Here is a 16,492-nt window from a genome sequence, read left to right on the forward strand (position 1 = left end):
AATAAAATAGATACAAATAACAACAATTAGATTTGATTTGTTATTAATCAATGTCCTTTAAAAAAATAATTACAGATATTCTTGTTCATTTTTCCATTGTTTTTGTAGAAATTATACATTAACAGAAAGAAATAATGCCAGAAATAATAATGCCTTTTGTCTTTAATTTACAAAAGAAATCAATATGAAAATTTGCAAAATAATATATATTTGTGAAAATATATAAATTTTTAAATTAGTGTTTTTATATGTATCCATTTTTAAATTGATCATTTCCTTTTGCAGCATAAAAATACTATGCAAAAAAAAAAAGTTATTCTTTGCAAACCTTGAGTATTGCTTAATAATAAGAAAAAGATGCAGAAGAACATACACAATATGCCTAAAGTGCAATCATAAATGAAAACATAAATTATGTGGAAATACATGTGAGTGATCACCTTTCCATACAACACAATCATTGAGTTCATATCCAACATTAAGTAATCACATTAGGAAAAATAATTCTGAAGCTGGCACATTTAAAACCCAGGCATTTTATTGAAGGATACATTCCACTATTAAATGGAACAGCTTCGTTTTGTTTTGCCTTTAGAGATTGCTAATCCATTTTAAGTAAGTAAAAAAAAGATTTAGACAGAGCCCTCACAACCAAACTGCACCTAAATGGATGCAATGCCAGATACCGAAAGTTTTTGGTCACCATATAGCTAGAGAACCATTTTTTTTTACAGAGGAATGTAAGGAAAAGGGATAAGACTATGGATCAAAGGAAAGAAATATTTAATTCATGCTAACATTTACTATCATAAACAGAAACCAGGAAGTAACTGAATTTTTATTAACTAGAAATATTTTGTTGTTCTGGGTAACTACTTATTTTTAGTTTCTTCTTCCAAAGATCTTCCAAGAGTTGTCCTTTGGTCCATTTTAGTGTATATTAATCATAATCAGTGATGGAGAGAAAAGAAGGAATCTGAAGTAAATAAATTACTACTTAATGCATTTCAAATGGATTTATTTTACAGCAGAACTACTCCTTTTTCTTCCCAAGTTAATTCTATAAAACTTCAGGAAGTATTTAAATAACAGCTTTCTCATGTGAATATACTTTTGAAGAGCTTTTAGCATGTGTTTTTGTACCATATTAATACTTACAATGCAAAGTTTGTCCCTGTAAACATTACTTATTTTAGCAAATCTTAATCAGGTTGGCAGAGTGGTCTCAATCAACAGGACTGCTCAAAGTGAGTAAAAGCTTGTGGGATTAGGACCTACATTCTTGCATTTCCAGCAATTTTATGGCAATTAGTTGGCATAAGCAAGAACAATTTCCTTAAAAAAACCCACCACCACCACTCCCCAAAACAACAAACAAAGGTAATTAAAATGCTGAAAAAAACCTAGGGATTTTTTTTAAAGTGCCAGTCTTGGCAACTTGCACCATTTTATTGCAGATTTCATGGTATTAAGGGTTGGCATTAAAGCTGTTATAATCATGATATTGCAATGGAATATCACTTTTCAGTTGATAAATCGTAAAATATGAAAGAAGGGTGTCCTGGGAGCTCCACAACAAAAAGAAATCTGGGTAGTATTTTAATAACTATTACAATATTTTTGAGGTCTGAAGCAATGGTTTTGAACCTCTAGAACCTGTAGTACTGATATTCTATTTAAACAATTAATTAAGGTGCAAGCATCCTGTGTGGTGTTGTATAATATGTGACTTTTTGAAACTGCTGCTATGAATTGATGCTTTGAGTTTAATCACATGGGTTAGCACTCATTTCCCTTTACACACAAATAATTAACGTGCCTGTTATAAGTCCTATTTTAATAATTTATTTTCTTTGAGCCAATAGTACCTCAAGCTTAATTTTTTAAATTTTATTTTATATGTTTGCTTGGGTAAAAAACCAACACAACAGGAACTAAGACAATTGCCTGGGATCAAAGCTAAAAATACCAAGAAAATCTCTCCAGATCAGTGAAGAATTGCTGGTGATGATACCAGTCAGACCTGAAGTGTACTTGATACTGGGATAGCGTGAAAAAGATGAGTTTGCAGACCAAAAAAACAGATGGCCCCTTATCACCCCATGGGGCTAAACACACAAGAGCAAACTTCAGAGACGCCTTACCTTTACCCTGTCTGTCCCTATCAGGAGAGACTGTTATATTAAGGGTTATTGCCTCTCTAGCCCTCCCTGTGATCAGCTTTTGAAGTCCATGGCCAAGAGGCCAGTGTGAGAATATCACCCCAGATAAGAGGTGTTTGCTCTGTGAAATATTTGGGACAGATAAACCAATTTTATTAAGTCAGTCACAAACTCCAGCTAATATCTTCTAATCCCCTGTTGGTTTGAGAACTACCCACCATAAAAAGCATAACTGGCTGTTTATTTGCACAGGCAAGAGATAACATCTTAAAGTTACAGTCTGCCTTAAGTAGTAGGGATGTGAAGCCCAAAGAAATGAACCATCCAAGCTCATAACCAAAATTGTGTGTGCTCCCTTCTTCTCTGCCTAATGAGATGTAAACATTTTGGCTGGTGTCTCTCTTGAAAGATATTAATCAAATATATTGGTTAGAAATCACAAAGGATAGTCCGGTCTGCAAATTACATGTCTTCTTTTATAGCATTCTGAAGCTGTGAACAATATGTTAAAAATTTTCCCATGGCGCAACCAAGTAAATACTTGTGGCACATTTCTATTTATTACAGAGAATAGTTAAATTCTAAGACATAAATCATGCTCTTCTACCAAAGGCTTTACAAATTCCCAAAGACAAGCCTAATTCCCAATGCAACGATGCTATAAAAGATCAGACACTTTGTTATGGAGAAATCCACATTTGGAGATGTCTTTCAACAATTTTCTCTCAGGACCCAATCCTGTGAAAGGCACATGCAAGTTGCTGAACACTGTGTCAAGCTCTATTAGTTTCAAAATGGCCCTAAAAACTTATATTTAATTTGCTGTATTTAAATTGTAATCTGACAAGTTTAATAATGCCTAAGCAAAAAAAATATTTTTTCCTTTTCTTGCTTCTACTAAATGACAGTCTTTTGGTTTCAATAAGGAAAAAGATTTCATAAGTTCAAATTTCAAAACTGAAAGAAGAAGATGCCACCAATTTTACCTTTTTTGCACCCCTCATCAGTTATTGTCATTAGCTAATATCACTACTATAGCATGAAAGAAAAAATAACAAGAGGTAGGTGAGATAAGAGAAGACGACCGAAAAGGGAAAATAATTCTTAATGGTTCTGTAGATCCTCTTTTTTTTCCATTGTAATCCATCCTCCACCCTGTCCCCAGCAACTGCCCTAAATCAAGGAACTGGCACCTGATGCATTCTGCAGATGGATCGGCACTGTATATCTGGAACATAGTATACAGGTGGTTTTTCACTTGCACGAGTTAGTTAACTAGCCAGCAGACACATCTTCTGTTTGTGAGGCAGGAGTGGCAGTGGAAAATGGAAATCTCTCCTGGCTGGTTTACAGAAAGAAAGGCTAAGTGAAAGAGCAGGTTAAATCAGAGCTTATTTATTAATAATTCTAATTGGCCTCACTTCTTGCTTAGGTAGGCCCTTTCTGGAAGGTACACCAGTTAAACAGCCAGCCATTAAAAACACTGGGGAATAATGAAATCACTGGTAAGATTGCTGAATCCTTCAGATGTGTTTTGGATATGTGTTCAGTTAGACATGAGTGCCCCAAAGTCTGAAGACAAGGATTTCCCTGGCCTCAGTAAATAAGGTGAACTGTTCACCAACCTAATTCTGTTTCTCTTGGTTGAAATCCATAGACCAAGCCATTGACACATGCTTATTTTACAGCAAGTGAAAGCAGATTCCTCAACTCAGCATTAGAATTGTCCATTCATATTTTTTTCTGTATTTCTCTAAGCATTAATCCCATCTTTAAATGGAAACATAAAAAAAAAAAAGAAAGGACTTATCCTCTTTTGTCTTCACCTTTGCCTTTTACTGTGTTATGTCCTGGAGAGGATGCTAATTTTCTACAGTGAATTCCAATCTCTGCTCAATTTCCACAGGAGCCAATAGACTACTCTACCTTCGCAGAACAGGATTTCTGGAATTTTCTGCATTTCATATTCATAAATGTAAATGTAATGTAAATGCCAATAATGTACCGGATCCGTGAGTCAATGGGAAATAATTCAGTGATATTTGCAGCGCAAGAGCGAATTTAAGGAGTACAAATGCAGGACTAGATGCAGTGTAATCTGGCTGGGCTGGGCAATCCAACGGCCACACCATAGGAGATGGATGCTGCAGGCTAGGAGGAAAAAGAAATCAGAATGCTTTCCTTCTCCCAATAAATCCTATGAACATACTCATGTCTGAGCGTAGGTCACCAATTAACTTGTCATATATTTTCATGCCTTTTGTATTGTACCAAGCAACCATTCAATTAATATTCAAGAAATCACCCTAGAGAAAACCCAAACTTTGCTTTCCAAAGTGAAAACTGGGAGCAAAGGCTTGATGCTATGTTTTCTTGCTGCCATGTTTTCTTGCTGCCTGTCACTGCATGTCCTGTAGTTTCCAAGAGAAAAAAAGGAGCAAAAGGAAAATCTTTGATATGAATCAGGGGACTCCCCCATGAAAAACTATATGAGTGATTATTGCTACACCCCACCTCCCATGCTTTTAGCTCTGAATCAAAAGCTCAAGATCTATCCTGCAAGATAACCATCTTATCACCTCCAGTACCGCAAAGATAACCAAATTACGTTAACCAAAATCAAATCTCTGCACTCAGAAGAATTCAGACAAGAAGGCAGCTGTGGCAACTGAGTTAATTTAACAGGTATCTGCTGCCAAAAGGTATCCTACTCCATTGCTCCCTTTCTCTACTGCCCCTGCCCCCTGCCCCCCTTCCACTAGCTGTGGCACACATTGGTCTCCCCATAATCTGATTCAGCTTCACAGCCCAACAGAAATCCCTCCACTTTTTTGGTTGATTAGGTTTTCTGATGGGTTGATGAGTTAATGCTGCATGTGTTTACAGAGAGATCTGACAAGAGCCAGAGCCAGGGCAAGGTAAGTAATGAACAATTCAGAAGAGGAAGGGGCATGAAACCACTGTTTTCTACAGCAATGAGCTCTTGGAGCAGCTCACACCATCTGCTGAAGCTGCACTCTGAAGCAGTTAGGGCCAGACTCTCCAAGAGCATGGTTTCTTGTGCTGATAGTTGAGTCAAAATACTTTCTTGTTTGTGAAGAGAAGAAATTAGACGTGGCATCATAAAAGCCTGGAACACTATTTTCAGAGACTTGAATTTTGTTTAAACAGCTACCGAGTCAAAACTACTATTCTGTTTTAGTCAGCTGTGAATTTGCATGGACTCTTCTTGCCTGCCTTTCTTTAACATATACCTATTACACTAGCCCCAGTAGTCCCAGTCAGGACTCCTTTTTGGAGTCAAGTATCAGGGAAGCCTTTCAGACAATCACAAGAAAGTGCAGTCCATCATGAAAGACATTACAATCACTCTACACTAAACAATTCACGGTCAGTCCAAGGTACTGTCCAGTAGATAGTTACAAAATTATTTGGGGACTTCTTTAGAAATTAAGTGCTTCCAGGAAAAAAAAAAAACACACCAACAAACATCTCCATGATTTGCAGTACTTGATATACACAGAATAGTTGCATAGAATATTTTAGAAATAGTGAGGCTGGCACATAGGAAACCTTTTCTCTGAAACATATCTGAAGTACCAGGCTTAGACCCCGACCAGTTCTACATTGGAATTCAGTGATATGCAGTTATAGCCTTTTCCTTCGGTCTGTTTCTAACATATATACTATGCACGGCATGTAGTGGGAAACTGAAAAGAATTCCAAGATACAGTAGGACAATTGGGAAGATTCAAGAAAACACTGGTCGTTGAAGAGAAATTTCATTAAGTGATTTTTGCATGAAGCCTCTAATGTCTGTGTGCACTATGGCATACATATTTATAAGGATGTTGTAAGCCATCTATTTATAAGTCTCATTTAAAACTTTCCAGTGATGGCAAATACACCATGCTAGATCATTTGTTTCAGTCATCTCATTATCAAAACCATGCCCATTACTTCTGAATGTTCCTGTCCCCAGATACTAGGTATTATGCCTTTTCATAGCGTTGTTATCAAATAGACATTGTTATCTTTTCATAGACCTTGTTATCAAAAATCATTACTCCCTGTGGGAAGTTGGAACTGAAATGTGGAGGGCAAAGCAGAAACCAACAGGACAGGCACCCAAGTTCAACTTGGTTGCTCTTACTTGTATTCTGAGAAGTACCAGTTCCAGCCATAAGAAGAGGTTCCTTGATGGAAGACTTGTAGGTTACATGTAAGTCAGCAGCCCTTTTTACGTATTAATTTCTACCACGTAGGTTGACATATCCTTTGGAAATAAACTGTTTAGAGTATTAATCGTTTTTTCTTTTGTGATTAATCGGACAGATTGTGCACTGTTACAGTGAAGTCTTCTAAGCCCTACCTTCCAAGGGCTCGTCAGGAAGGAAACTGTTCATAGCTTCAGCACTTTTTTCATTGGTCCCACTTGAAAGCAGCATATCACAGAATAATGCAGCTTTTGGTAAGTTAAGGGAGTTATTGCAATTTTCTCAAATAAAACCTTTAATAGTTGCAAATCAGCTTAGTTAAGAGTCAGTTCTATCCTAGATACTGGATCAACCTTGCATCACAAATTTGGCGTAAAATTAGACAGTTGTCCAAACTGACAAAATATAATTTACTTCTTAAATGCCTGCAGTGGTATCTTTTCCTGCTGCTAATTGCTGATCTTATTTTGCACTCTGGTGTCAAATAGCATCTTGGAATAAGAGAGTAAAACAACAGGAAAACTCCAGTAAATCATCATAGCCCTTAACAAATGCAGTGCTTCAGGAAGATAAGTACCCTGAAAAAAATCTTCATTCTTGCTTGACACTTCTGTATTTACTTTAATCTTTTTATGGAATGGTCACCACTTAATGAGCAAGTATGTACAATATTTACTTGAACAGTAAAGTGATCTCAGTGACTTTAATGCAAGCATTATTCTAAGGGCTGCTCTATAAAACAAAGAGAAAGTACTTCACCTCAGGATAATGTTACAGGGAGAACTTCAGTCAGCAGAGCTAAATTTAAAAACAGTCCTCTTACAAGGTCTAACAACTTGCAAATTTATGATCAGATTTGGCAGCTCTTTTTCAGACCTGTTCACTGTACAGAATTCAAATAGTGTGATAATACAATACATTTTAGCAGAGGTTATAAAAATTAGCTATAAAATAAAGCACAGAATATATCAGCTCTGTCTTCAGGAGTTCCACTTAAGCATCATCTGGATAAGATGGAAAAGTAGATTTATATTCTTTAGGCATGGCCTTACTATTCTGAATATAAAACCTCTTTATCCCCTTTATTTCTTCCCCTGTTATTTTTCTTATACTTTATTGTCAATTCAATTTTTATAACTCCAGTACAAAAAGTGGATTTGATACAACTACATTTTTATAATATGTAATATATTGTGCTGATTTTATCTGGCACTTTATTGAAAAAAATAATACATTTCTAGTATTAAAAAGGAAAGATTAGGCTAGTCAGGAACTGAGGCATGTTTTCCTCTTATCTAATTATAGTTTACAGTAAAATTAAAGCACCTTGATAGTCCCTGATCTGAACAAAGAGATCCCAATGACATCAATAACCACTCTGCATAAGAGAGTTGTGCATGAGAGAGGTCCTGCTGCTGCATCCACCTTCATCACATAGCTTGGGGAACCAGCTTAACCAAACAACATGGACAGAGATATGCCAATACAAAAGATGGACTTAACAATACAAAAAATATTCTGCTATTTCGGCAAATGAAGTTAAGCTTGAATCATAAGAGAGGGGGCCATAGAAAGTAATTTTACTTTCTCAAGTTGCTCAAATATCCCTAACAATCTGAGCCAGGTCCTACCAGAAGTTAGAGAAGATCCTGAGGAGTTGGCACCTATAACTGACACAAGACCTTGGGCCAAGAGGACTACCGGTAAGGTTTAATGTGCTGTGTGCCTCACTGTCTTTGCTTTGCTTTTTGATGTTAAACTTGGCCTAGTTATAGCATAAGAAGACAGGCAAGGCAGAGTTTGTGAGTGGAGATAATATCTTTATCAGAAAAGAGGTATATTTGGAAAAAGAAACTCTTTTTCAGATACAACCTCTTTTTTTTGGGGAAGATCTTCTTCCTGACAAAGTGGCTGTGCGTGCAGAAGTATACCTACTGTTTCCAATTATGTTAGGTGGTCTTATAAATAGTGTTGTTGATAAAGCTTACCTTTTCTTACTAGGATATTATGCATGTAAGTGGTACCAAAGGTCTAAGAGTTTCCTGGCAGCAGAAAGTTCTGCGATATGCCACTGGTCATCTCATGTCTTTGAAACCTACTCTTTTTCTTAATAGAATATAAAAAAAAAAATCACAACGTGAATGCACATGAATAGAGCACATGTTTCAAGATGTGTATGTGTATCTAGGTATATACAAGCACCTTTTGAAATGGTAGCACTTCACTGAGTGACAGGATTGGAGCTAAGGATAAAAAAAGCTAACACAAAGACAATGTGCCTGTGAAATCCTCAAAATTGGAGTTGAAACAAATGTTTAGTTAATGGTCATTTTCATTTCTACATTGTACCAAACAAAATCTGTTTTGGGACTAGGTAAAAGTTAGTTAAATATTCATTACTTTAGTGAAAACTTTTCCCCTCAAAAAATCAACAGACAAGAACAAATTGCAAAGGTAGTTGGAGAAAAAGATGTACTTAGGGAAAGTGATTTGAAAAGTGTAATAAGAAAGGAAAGATTCAAACTTCCCTTCCAATCTTTTTTAAATACTATCTCTTTTTTTTTTTCAGTGGAAAAAGACCATTAGTGATTTCTTTACTTGGTGGGACTGGAAATAAATTAGGCAAGTGAGATATCTCCTAGCTCTGCTATCATCACTGATCTCAGTTGGCCTTTTTCCATCCTACGCCCAGCTGCAAAAATATATATGACTATTTTGTTCCTGATGTGTTTGTTTACTAGCCAGAAATGGAAACTCCTTGGTAAATCAGATTATACGTCGATATAGCAAAAAATTAAAATACTGGGTTAAAGCAGGTTATAATTTGCACCTCTCAAACTGTGTAGATTTTTTCTGTATGTAAATGCGTACTATATGGTTACTCCAAGGCTGTAATTAGTCCAATCTGTTATCTTCATCCTATGGTTTTCACTTTATGATTTGGGAATGCTGATTGGTTAATACATTTTAGTTTTTTCTCTTTGACTGTACATTGAAGGAAAGACATAAATAATTCCTTATCAAGAATCTACTGTCTCTCTGACTCTCTTTAACAGCAAGATTAGTAGCTAAGGACCCATCATCTCCTTTGATGTCAATGTCTTCCTAATTTATATGTATAAAGTTTGCATTGCATCATAGAGATCAGAAAATTCAATGTATTAAGTGTATATAAAGTGCTAAAGATTTATAAAGAAAGAATATTTACAGGTTAAACTTTACTTTGCATTTACTTGTTTTGGGCATAATTTCTAATTATTACAAACCAATTATATAAAAAATTTGCATGAGGATCTATTTTTAATCTTTAATATGAATGTTTCTCTTTAGACTTTTTTTTATACACTGCTCCTTTTTCTACATACCACATATAGTATGTTATGTTCTAAAATGCTATGGTGGTATGTGGAGAATTTTGTTTTGGGGAAATAATAAATTCCTTTGGCTCTGTACAAAAGGCTTTATTCATCCCTCAGGTGTATGATCATTATCTGGGTCTATCTTGGCTTTTCCCTTAATTTAAACAAGACCCACCTACTGTAAATCACTTCTTTTTTGCTTACAGACATATGTGCAACTTGTAGATGTGCAGCCTCTTGTATTAAAAAATGTGCTATGATTTCAGTGTCTAAAAAAAGTTATGAAGAGTTAATTCATTCATGAATCAAAATTAACATTGATTGCAATACGAAACAGTTCTTTTTTGCTGTCAGGGTGAAATTCAGCCTATCCTAAGAGGAAAATACAAATGGTATTGCGGTTTCTAGGGAAGTTGTTGAAGCTGTTATGCCAGCACATCATGTATGCCAGAGCATCATACTGGAGCATTATGCATGCTTAAGGGACGTTTAGCATGCGTTCTCAAATGCTAAATACAGATGATTGTACAATATCTCTCAACAAAATATCTGTTTTGTATCGCTTGGAAGCTCATCTGCCTACCACATAAGCTCATGAAATGGTGCCTCTGACCAGGAACCATACTTATGGAAAAAAATAGTGAGAAACCTCTTACAAAGTTCTTTTTTCATGCACGATGTTTTACCCAACATCATAATAGACAGTTAAGTGATACTCAAACATGTATACAGGCCACTACGTTTCTTTCGTCTCTAGCACAACCACTGCATTAACCTGAAAAACCGTGGTGAAACCCAATATGTCTTTCTTGCAGCCATTGGGCTGTTCCCTTTCCAATCCACTTCTGCATTAGCACCTGTGTGAGTGTCTCTGGGCAGTCCCTTGCACTGCTCTCGCATTCTCTCTTTCCACAGCACGCCACTATGAACAGTCAGTCTAGCTCTCCATCTGTCCTTTCATCTTTGATATTCAGGGGATCCTGTGCAGCATGCAGTTACAACGAAAATAAAAAATATGTGTCTCTTCCCTGCTCCATCTGAGGTGACAACTAACTTCGTTCTACTGACCTGCAACAAAAGGCAGAGGTCAGAAGGACAAAATCCTCTGAGCTGGAGTCCATTTGTGAAGTGTGTTAAATGCCATTAGGTCTCATTGACTTCTCCGGTCACGTCCCGAGGCATTTGCCATTAGTAGCAGAGATCCATATTTAATAACTATTCAAATGTTGTTATGGTATTTCTTGAGATATACTCAAGGGAAGTATATATACTGAAGAACCTCATTAACAGTATTGAATTAGGAAAACATTTTGTGTTGTCGCGTGGAAAGCTATTTATGTATAGTGATGTTACAGTGCACTTTACTGTACAGAATGTTACTGCATTACCCAGCCTTGCTTAACACCCCAGGCTCAGAATCATTTTGGCCACAATACCCAGTAAGAGTTAGTGACTTTGGAGTGCTACATATGAGACACCTCAGACAGACCTGTCTTTCAGAAAATATTAAATCTTTGCCATGAACACACATTTTGGAGGACTGAAATGGACATCCAAACATTGCAACCCAACAGAGTAGTCTTTTAGAAAACTTTGGCCTTCATGAACACTGATGTAATTCAGGATTAATGCCATTGAGCTGAAAAGATTACAATAACAAAAGAGCAATATGAGATTGGACTTAGGTCTCCAAAGTCTAAAATCTCCAATATATATTTAAAGAGAAATAACTTACTCCAGCATTTGGAAAATGGGGCCTATTGAAAAGCATGAAACCTCTAAAATGTTATTTGAATGCCAGAAAAGTAATACTTTAAAAAGCCAAGACAAAAATGCCAAAAGGAACAGAAAGGAGTGAGCCAGAAACGCTAACATGTTCATTTGACCCTGTCCGCAAACTGGGCGAGACCCGCAGCTCCCCGGGCATCTCTGGGTATTAACTGATGGACAGTCCCTGCCCTCAGTGACAGGGGTGTCATCTCACAAAATAGAAATATGGACATAACCTGGACTTAAAATAAGGTTGCTAACTAGAAAAAAAATACCAGCGCCTTATGACAATACCTACATTTAGCAGTGACTTTGTACCCGCCCAGTGGAGGGTCGTGGCCTTCCACGGCATCAAATCCCGCTGACACCAGGACAATCTCTGGATCGAACTCATTGGCGGCTGGCATAATCACAGTCCTGTTAAGTGAAAAAAACAACCTGTTAAAAATTGAAAGAACTTCTATCTTCACTATATAAGTTGCCACAATCTCAAAAATCCACAACACAAGATTTTGTACATCAAAACCATATTTTCTTTTAATTAAACCAGTCTTCATGGTAGCTATCCAAAACCAAAAAAAAAGTCCACGGCTTCAATTAATTTCTTTCTATAGTCACTCTTTTTTATTTTCTATGATTTAGGAAAAAAAATGCAGGTACATGTGAAAGCCTCTAATATTACACAGACATCTGTGCCTGTTTTATCCTGCTGCCTATAAAAAGCTGCCTCTTCCAGGGAAGTGACTAATGGTTTACAGAGAGCACTCAAAGCCTGAGTGGAAACCCGGACTGCTCCAGTTAGTGCGAACTTGGTGTAAATTTGAACTATAAATTTCTTTTGGGAAAATGTTTGCTTTCCAAACTTTTTTTTTTTCTTCCTAACATTTTTAAATGTTTGTCGAGGTGGGGGGTGACTCTAGCAAAGGAAAAACATGAAATTCCCTTAATCAAATCCAGACTATGTTGTCAAGCCTTTCCAAGGTCAAGCATAACAGGAATGTGACAACCACAAACTAGTGACAGCAACCCCTGCTGGTGTCAGGAAGATAATTCAGCCCTTCACAGTCACAAAGATTCCACTTTTTTAACCCCTTCCTTGACAAACTTCCATGGGAGTATTTTGTTGCTTTGTTTTGCCCTTCTCAAAACTCAAAGCATTCAAGATGTGTTGAAGAAGATAAGACCCAACATTCTGCATTCGCAGATGCCTTCTTGCAGGATGACTTTCCAAAGGCAAGGTGTCAAGATGGCTTTTACACGTGTGACAAATGCTGAGCCTATAACGACTGCACTAATTCAGGGGGATATCACTAACATTAAAAGGCAAATACACAAATGAATTTTCTATTCCAAACTTATTAACTCAAGGAAATCCCAATTGGTCTACACTGGTCAAAATCTGAAGATCAATTTTGTGCACATGTAATACTATTTGTCTTAGCTCAATATTTATTTATTTATTATTTAATCAACTTAGGCCAAAGATATCATGTTTTTATTGAAATATTAAAGTTTTCTGTGGGGGAAACAAGCATATTAACAATACTTTAACAACTCTAGGTTTTTCTTTATTTTAGCTTTTGATCTGTGTTTCATAAACTTTATTTTGTTCTGATTTCCTCCAAGGTAATTTGAATATTAGGAAAGTGTTTCTTTTACTTGTTATTCAGAGAAAAGGAGAATTCAGACTAAGTAAAAAGTCTTTGCCAGGACATACAGCACTTCAAGGAATATCATTTTACATTAGAAAAAAATGATAGAGGCAACTTCATTTTTCTGGTGATTTTGCTGAAATTGCACCAAGAAAGCCTGCAGGCAAAGTGATATAGTTTGTGAAAATCCCCCCCCTTTTTTTTTGCATGTCACTAGTAGGCCTCTGCTGAAGTATGGATTCCAGTATTGAGCATTGCACTTCAAGAAGGACCTAGACCAACTTGGGAGAACAACAGGAAAGAAAAGAACTCTAAAAAATAGGACCTAAGTAGATAAAATGCCAGAATTATAATTATTTTATTCACACAATATGAGAGTAAATATGAAAAAAAAGTCCAAGAATATGTAAGTGGTTGTTGCAAGAGGAAAGAAATAATCTGTTCTATAATTCCACTGTGGATAGGACATGAAGTAGTTGCAGAAGGAAAGCCGTAGTTCAGACACTGGAAAAAGCTTTCTAATAGTAAGGACAGATAATAATTTAAATAAATATTTTAAGAAAATTGAAGAGTCTCTATCTCTTTGAGTTTTTTATAAACAAATATCCATCAAGCTTGTTATAGGTTGAAGCTGACATGGCCTTGAGGCAGGACATCAGATTACTTCTCTTGTCTTTTTCCTATAGTTCCATGATGTATAACTATATAACACAAAAAGTACACATACAAATAATTACATCAGACACCACACTGATCAAACATTTTTGCAGGTTAATCTCCCCAAAGTTAGGGAACCATATCAGGAATAAAGAACTCTTATGCAAGCACATCTTATTTTTCTTATGTACATACCTTCTGATACTCTAATTATACATTCATTGTCTGAAGCAACACATAATTCCCAAACTTCCCCATGTCTGCAACACATGTGGCACGGATCCCGATTAGTGATGAGGACTGTGGCTGACATGCAATCTTGATCTGTCCCCATAGCACCATATATCTTATGCACTGAAAGAAGGAGGGATCCTATGAAGAACCCTCCCTATCTGCAGCCACTTGAGCTTTTGCCCTCCTCCTCTCCACTCACATTTCCTCAAATTCAAGTCAGCTTCTGTTTTTTATTTCTTCGTGTCAGATAAAGTGGCAGCACCAAAGAATACAGCATAGTCAATGGTCAGGAATCAGAGGATCGAGTGTGTTCAGTGCACACACAAGCTCTGGAAACTCAAGTTGCTAAGCACTAACAAACTTAACCAGGCTAATGTAGAATGAGATTTTTGAGAGTCTTATAATTTGGAACATTGGAAAAATCTGCCACACTTCTACCACATTTCAAGACCTTGCTCAAAAGCGTAAAGATGTCAGCACATTTTTTTTATAACTTGGGCAAAACAATGCATTTGACCCTTAATCTCATTCTTAGAAGCAGCAAAAACTGCTTCGCCACAGCTTCTTCAAAATTTTTGTCAAATAAATATGTCTGACATGAAAACTGCCAGCCGCACTGGGTAACAATCCTAAAATTATTAAATATTGAAAGCAAGGTCTTTCAACACAAAGTACCAGGAATAGCTATTAACACCATCTTAATAGTACTGAACAGGAAATAGTAGCATATTCATGAATCTGTACAGAAATTATATATAGGAATCTCAGCTAAAGGAAGGAGAAGGCTACAAGGATAATAACTGGAGGTAGCACTTAGAACTCACTGTTCTCTTACTGCTTTTGGTATTACCTGAGTTCACACGGCTAAAATAAAACCTAAGAGGGTTTTTCTGAAAGAAAGATTTTTTTCTTTTAAAAATGTACATAGTGTCTGCTAAATTTCACCAGAAGAATAGCACTCTACTTTTGCTATAATACTGTCTCACAAATTATGATGGAACTTTGCTGCTGCTACTCTGCATACTACATACCAGGAGAGCTAACCCATGTGCCCACAAGACCTGTGTCATTGTTCATTTCTTTTTCATCCTCCATAATATTGACGGACTTGGAATGTCAGAGCTCATACATCTTACAGTGTTCTTGATTTAATACAGAACAGAAACTCTAAGGACTTTTCTTTAAAAAAGACATTATGGAAAATGTAATCTGTTTACTAGGACAGCAAGCTTGACTCTTCTCTAATACATCTCTGGGTGTCTGTGGTCCTTGTTACAGCAGCCAAGAATACGGATTGGTCTTTCAAAAAGATGACAGCCGCAATCTCTCAATTTCAGAGAGGACCATATAGATATCTAGTTCCTAAATCTACTCTGGAAAACATCACACTATCTTCTTTTGGATTTTGTGAAGGTAGGATGTCTCTAACCTTTGTCTTGCCTTGGCAGGAGCTCCTTTCTGGCACAAACCACACGTGTAAATTCCTTTACAAAAGTGACAGATACTTTCCTATCTTATGAAAGACTATAAGGAATCATATACATTCATTTTTAAATATGGACTAAATTTCACCAGGACATGAATAAAATCTTTTAGCATTTGCCACCTCTCAGGCTTCAGCACCTTCACTATCCCTGAATAACTGTCTTTAGAAAAATGTTTTGAGGTTGGCAGCTGTAAAGAAAGCCTACACAGACCACTGGATTCCATACCATTTTTTTTTTTTTTACCCAAAAGCAACATGAAGCACACTTTTCCCATGTAAACAGTCTTCTCCTACCTCTGGAGAGTGAGGATGATTGGAAAGGGAGGGACAGCTCCTTACCCTTCACTGTCTCTTGGGAGTAGAGAATCATCAGACCTTGTATCTTGGTCCTCTCCCTTCTCATCTACACTCTGGAGGGCACAGCAAGGTGTAAGAAATGAAATGATCCATCGACTGCCTCCTCAGGAGCTACCTAACCATAGCTCTTCCCTTCTCAATTGCCTAAGAACAGAATCCTCTGAATCAGATCATAACAGAAAATGTGCTTTTTTTTAAAAAAAAAAAAGCATCCAACTAGCATTGGTCATACACTAATAGATATTCATGTTAACCTTCCCAAATTCCTCAGACCAGCCTTGTGCTCAGAAGTCAGACTGCAGCTGGCAGGATTTGTTACGGTGCGAAGGGTCAAAACTGCTCATCAGAAAAAATCCTTTGCAAGGGTGGATAGGCAGCCTGCACTCAGACCCAGGTAGGAACGGTTATTACCTTACCCGCAGCAGGAGTAAGAAATATGATTTTGCTTCTGGCCATGGGTCACCAGACAGGTTTGGACTGGGGACTGGCAGGTCTTCAACTCCCTGCTTGAAGCCAGTTGGGCTGCAGGGGTTATCAGCAAACAGAAGTTAATGCTAGGATCCTGCTCTAATGAAATGAATAGTTTTTGTCAGAAGAG

General features: G+C 36.8%; 1 protein-coding gene across 2 annotated transcripts in view; it reads right to left on the reverse strand.

Annotated features, from left to right (window-relative positions):
- HDAC9 (histone deacetylase 9) overlaps positions 1–16,492 on the reverse strand; it is a 281,151-nt gene that overhangs the window by 44,211 nt on the left and 220,448 nt on the right. For both annotated transcript variants that reach the window (XM_009879560.1, XM_009879561.1), the window contains one exon: positions 11,807–11,925. In XM_009879560.1, the coding sequence (XP_009877862.1) occupies positions 11,807–11,925 (119 nt within the window). The remainder of the gene's footprint in view (positions 1–11,806; positions 11,926–16,492) is intronic.

This window comes from Charadrius vociferus, unplaced genomic scaffold, assembly GCF_000708025.1.
Source record: "Charadrius vociferus isolate BGI_N301 unplaced genomic scaffold, ASM70802v2 scaffold262, whole genome shotgun sequence".
Classification (NCBI taxonomy): domain Eukaryota; kingdom Metazoa; phylum Chordata; class Aves; order Charadriiformes; family Charadriidae; genus Charadrius; species Charadrius vociferus.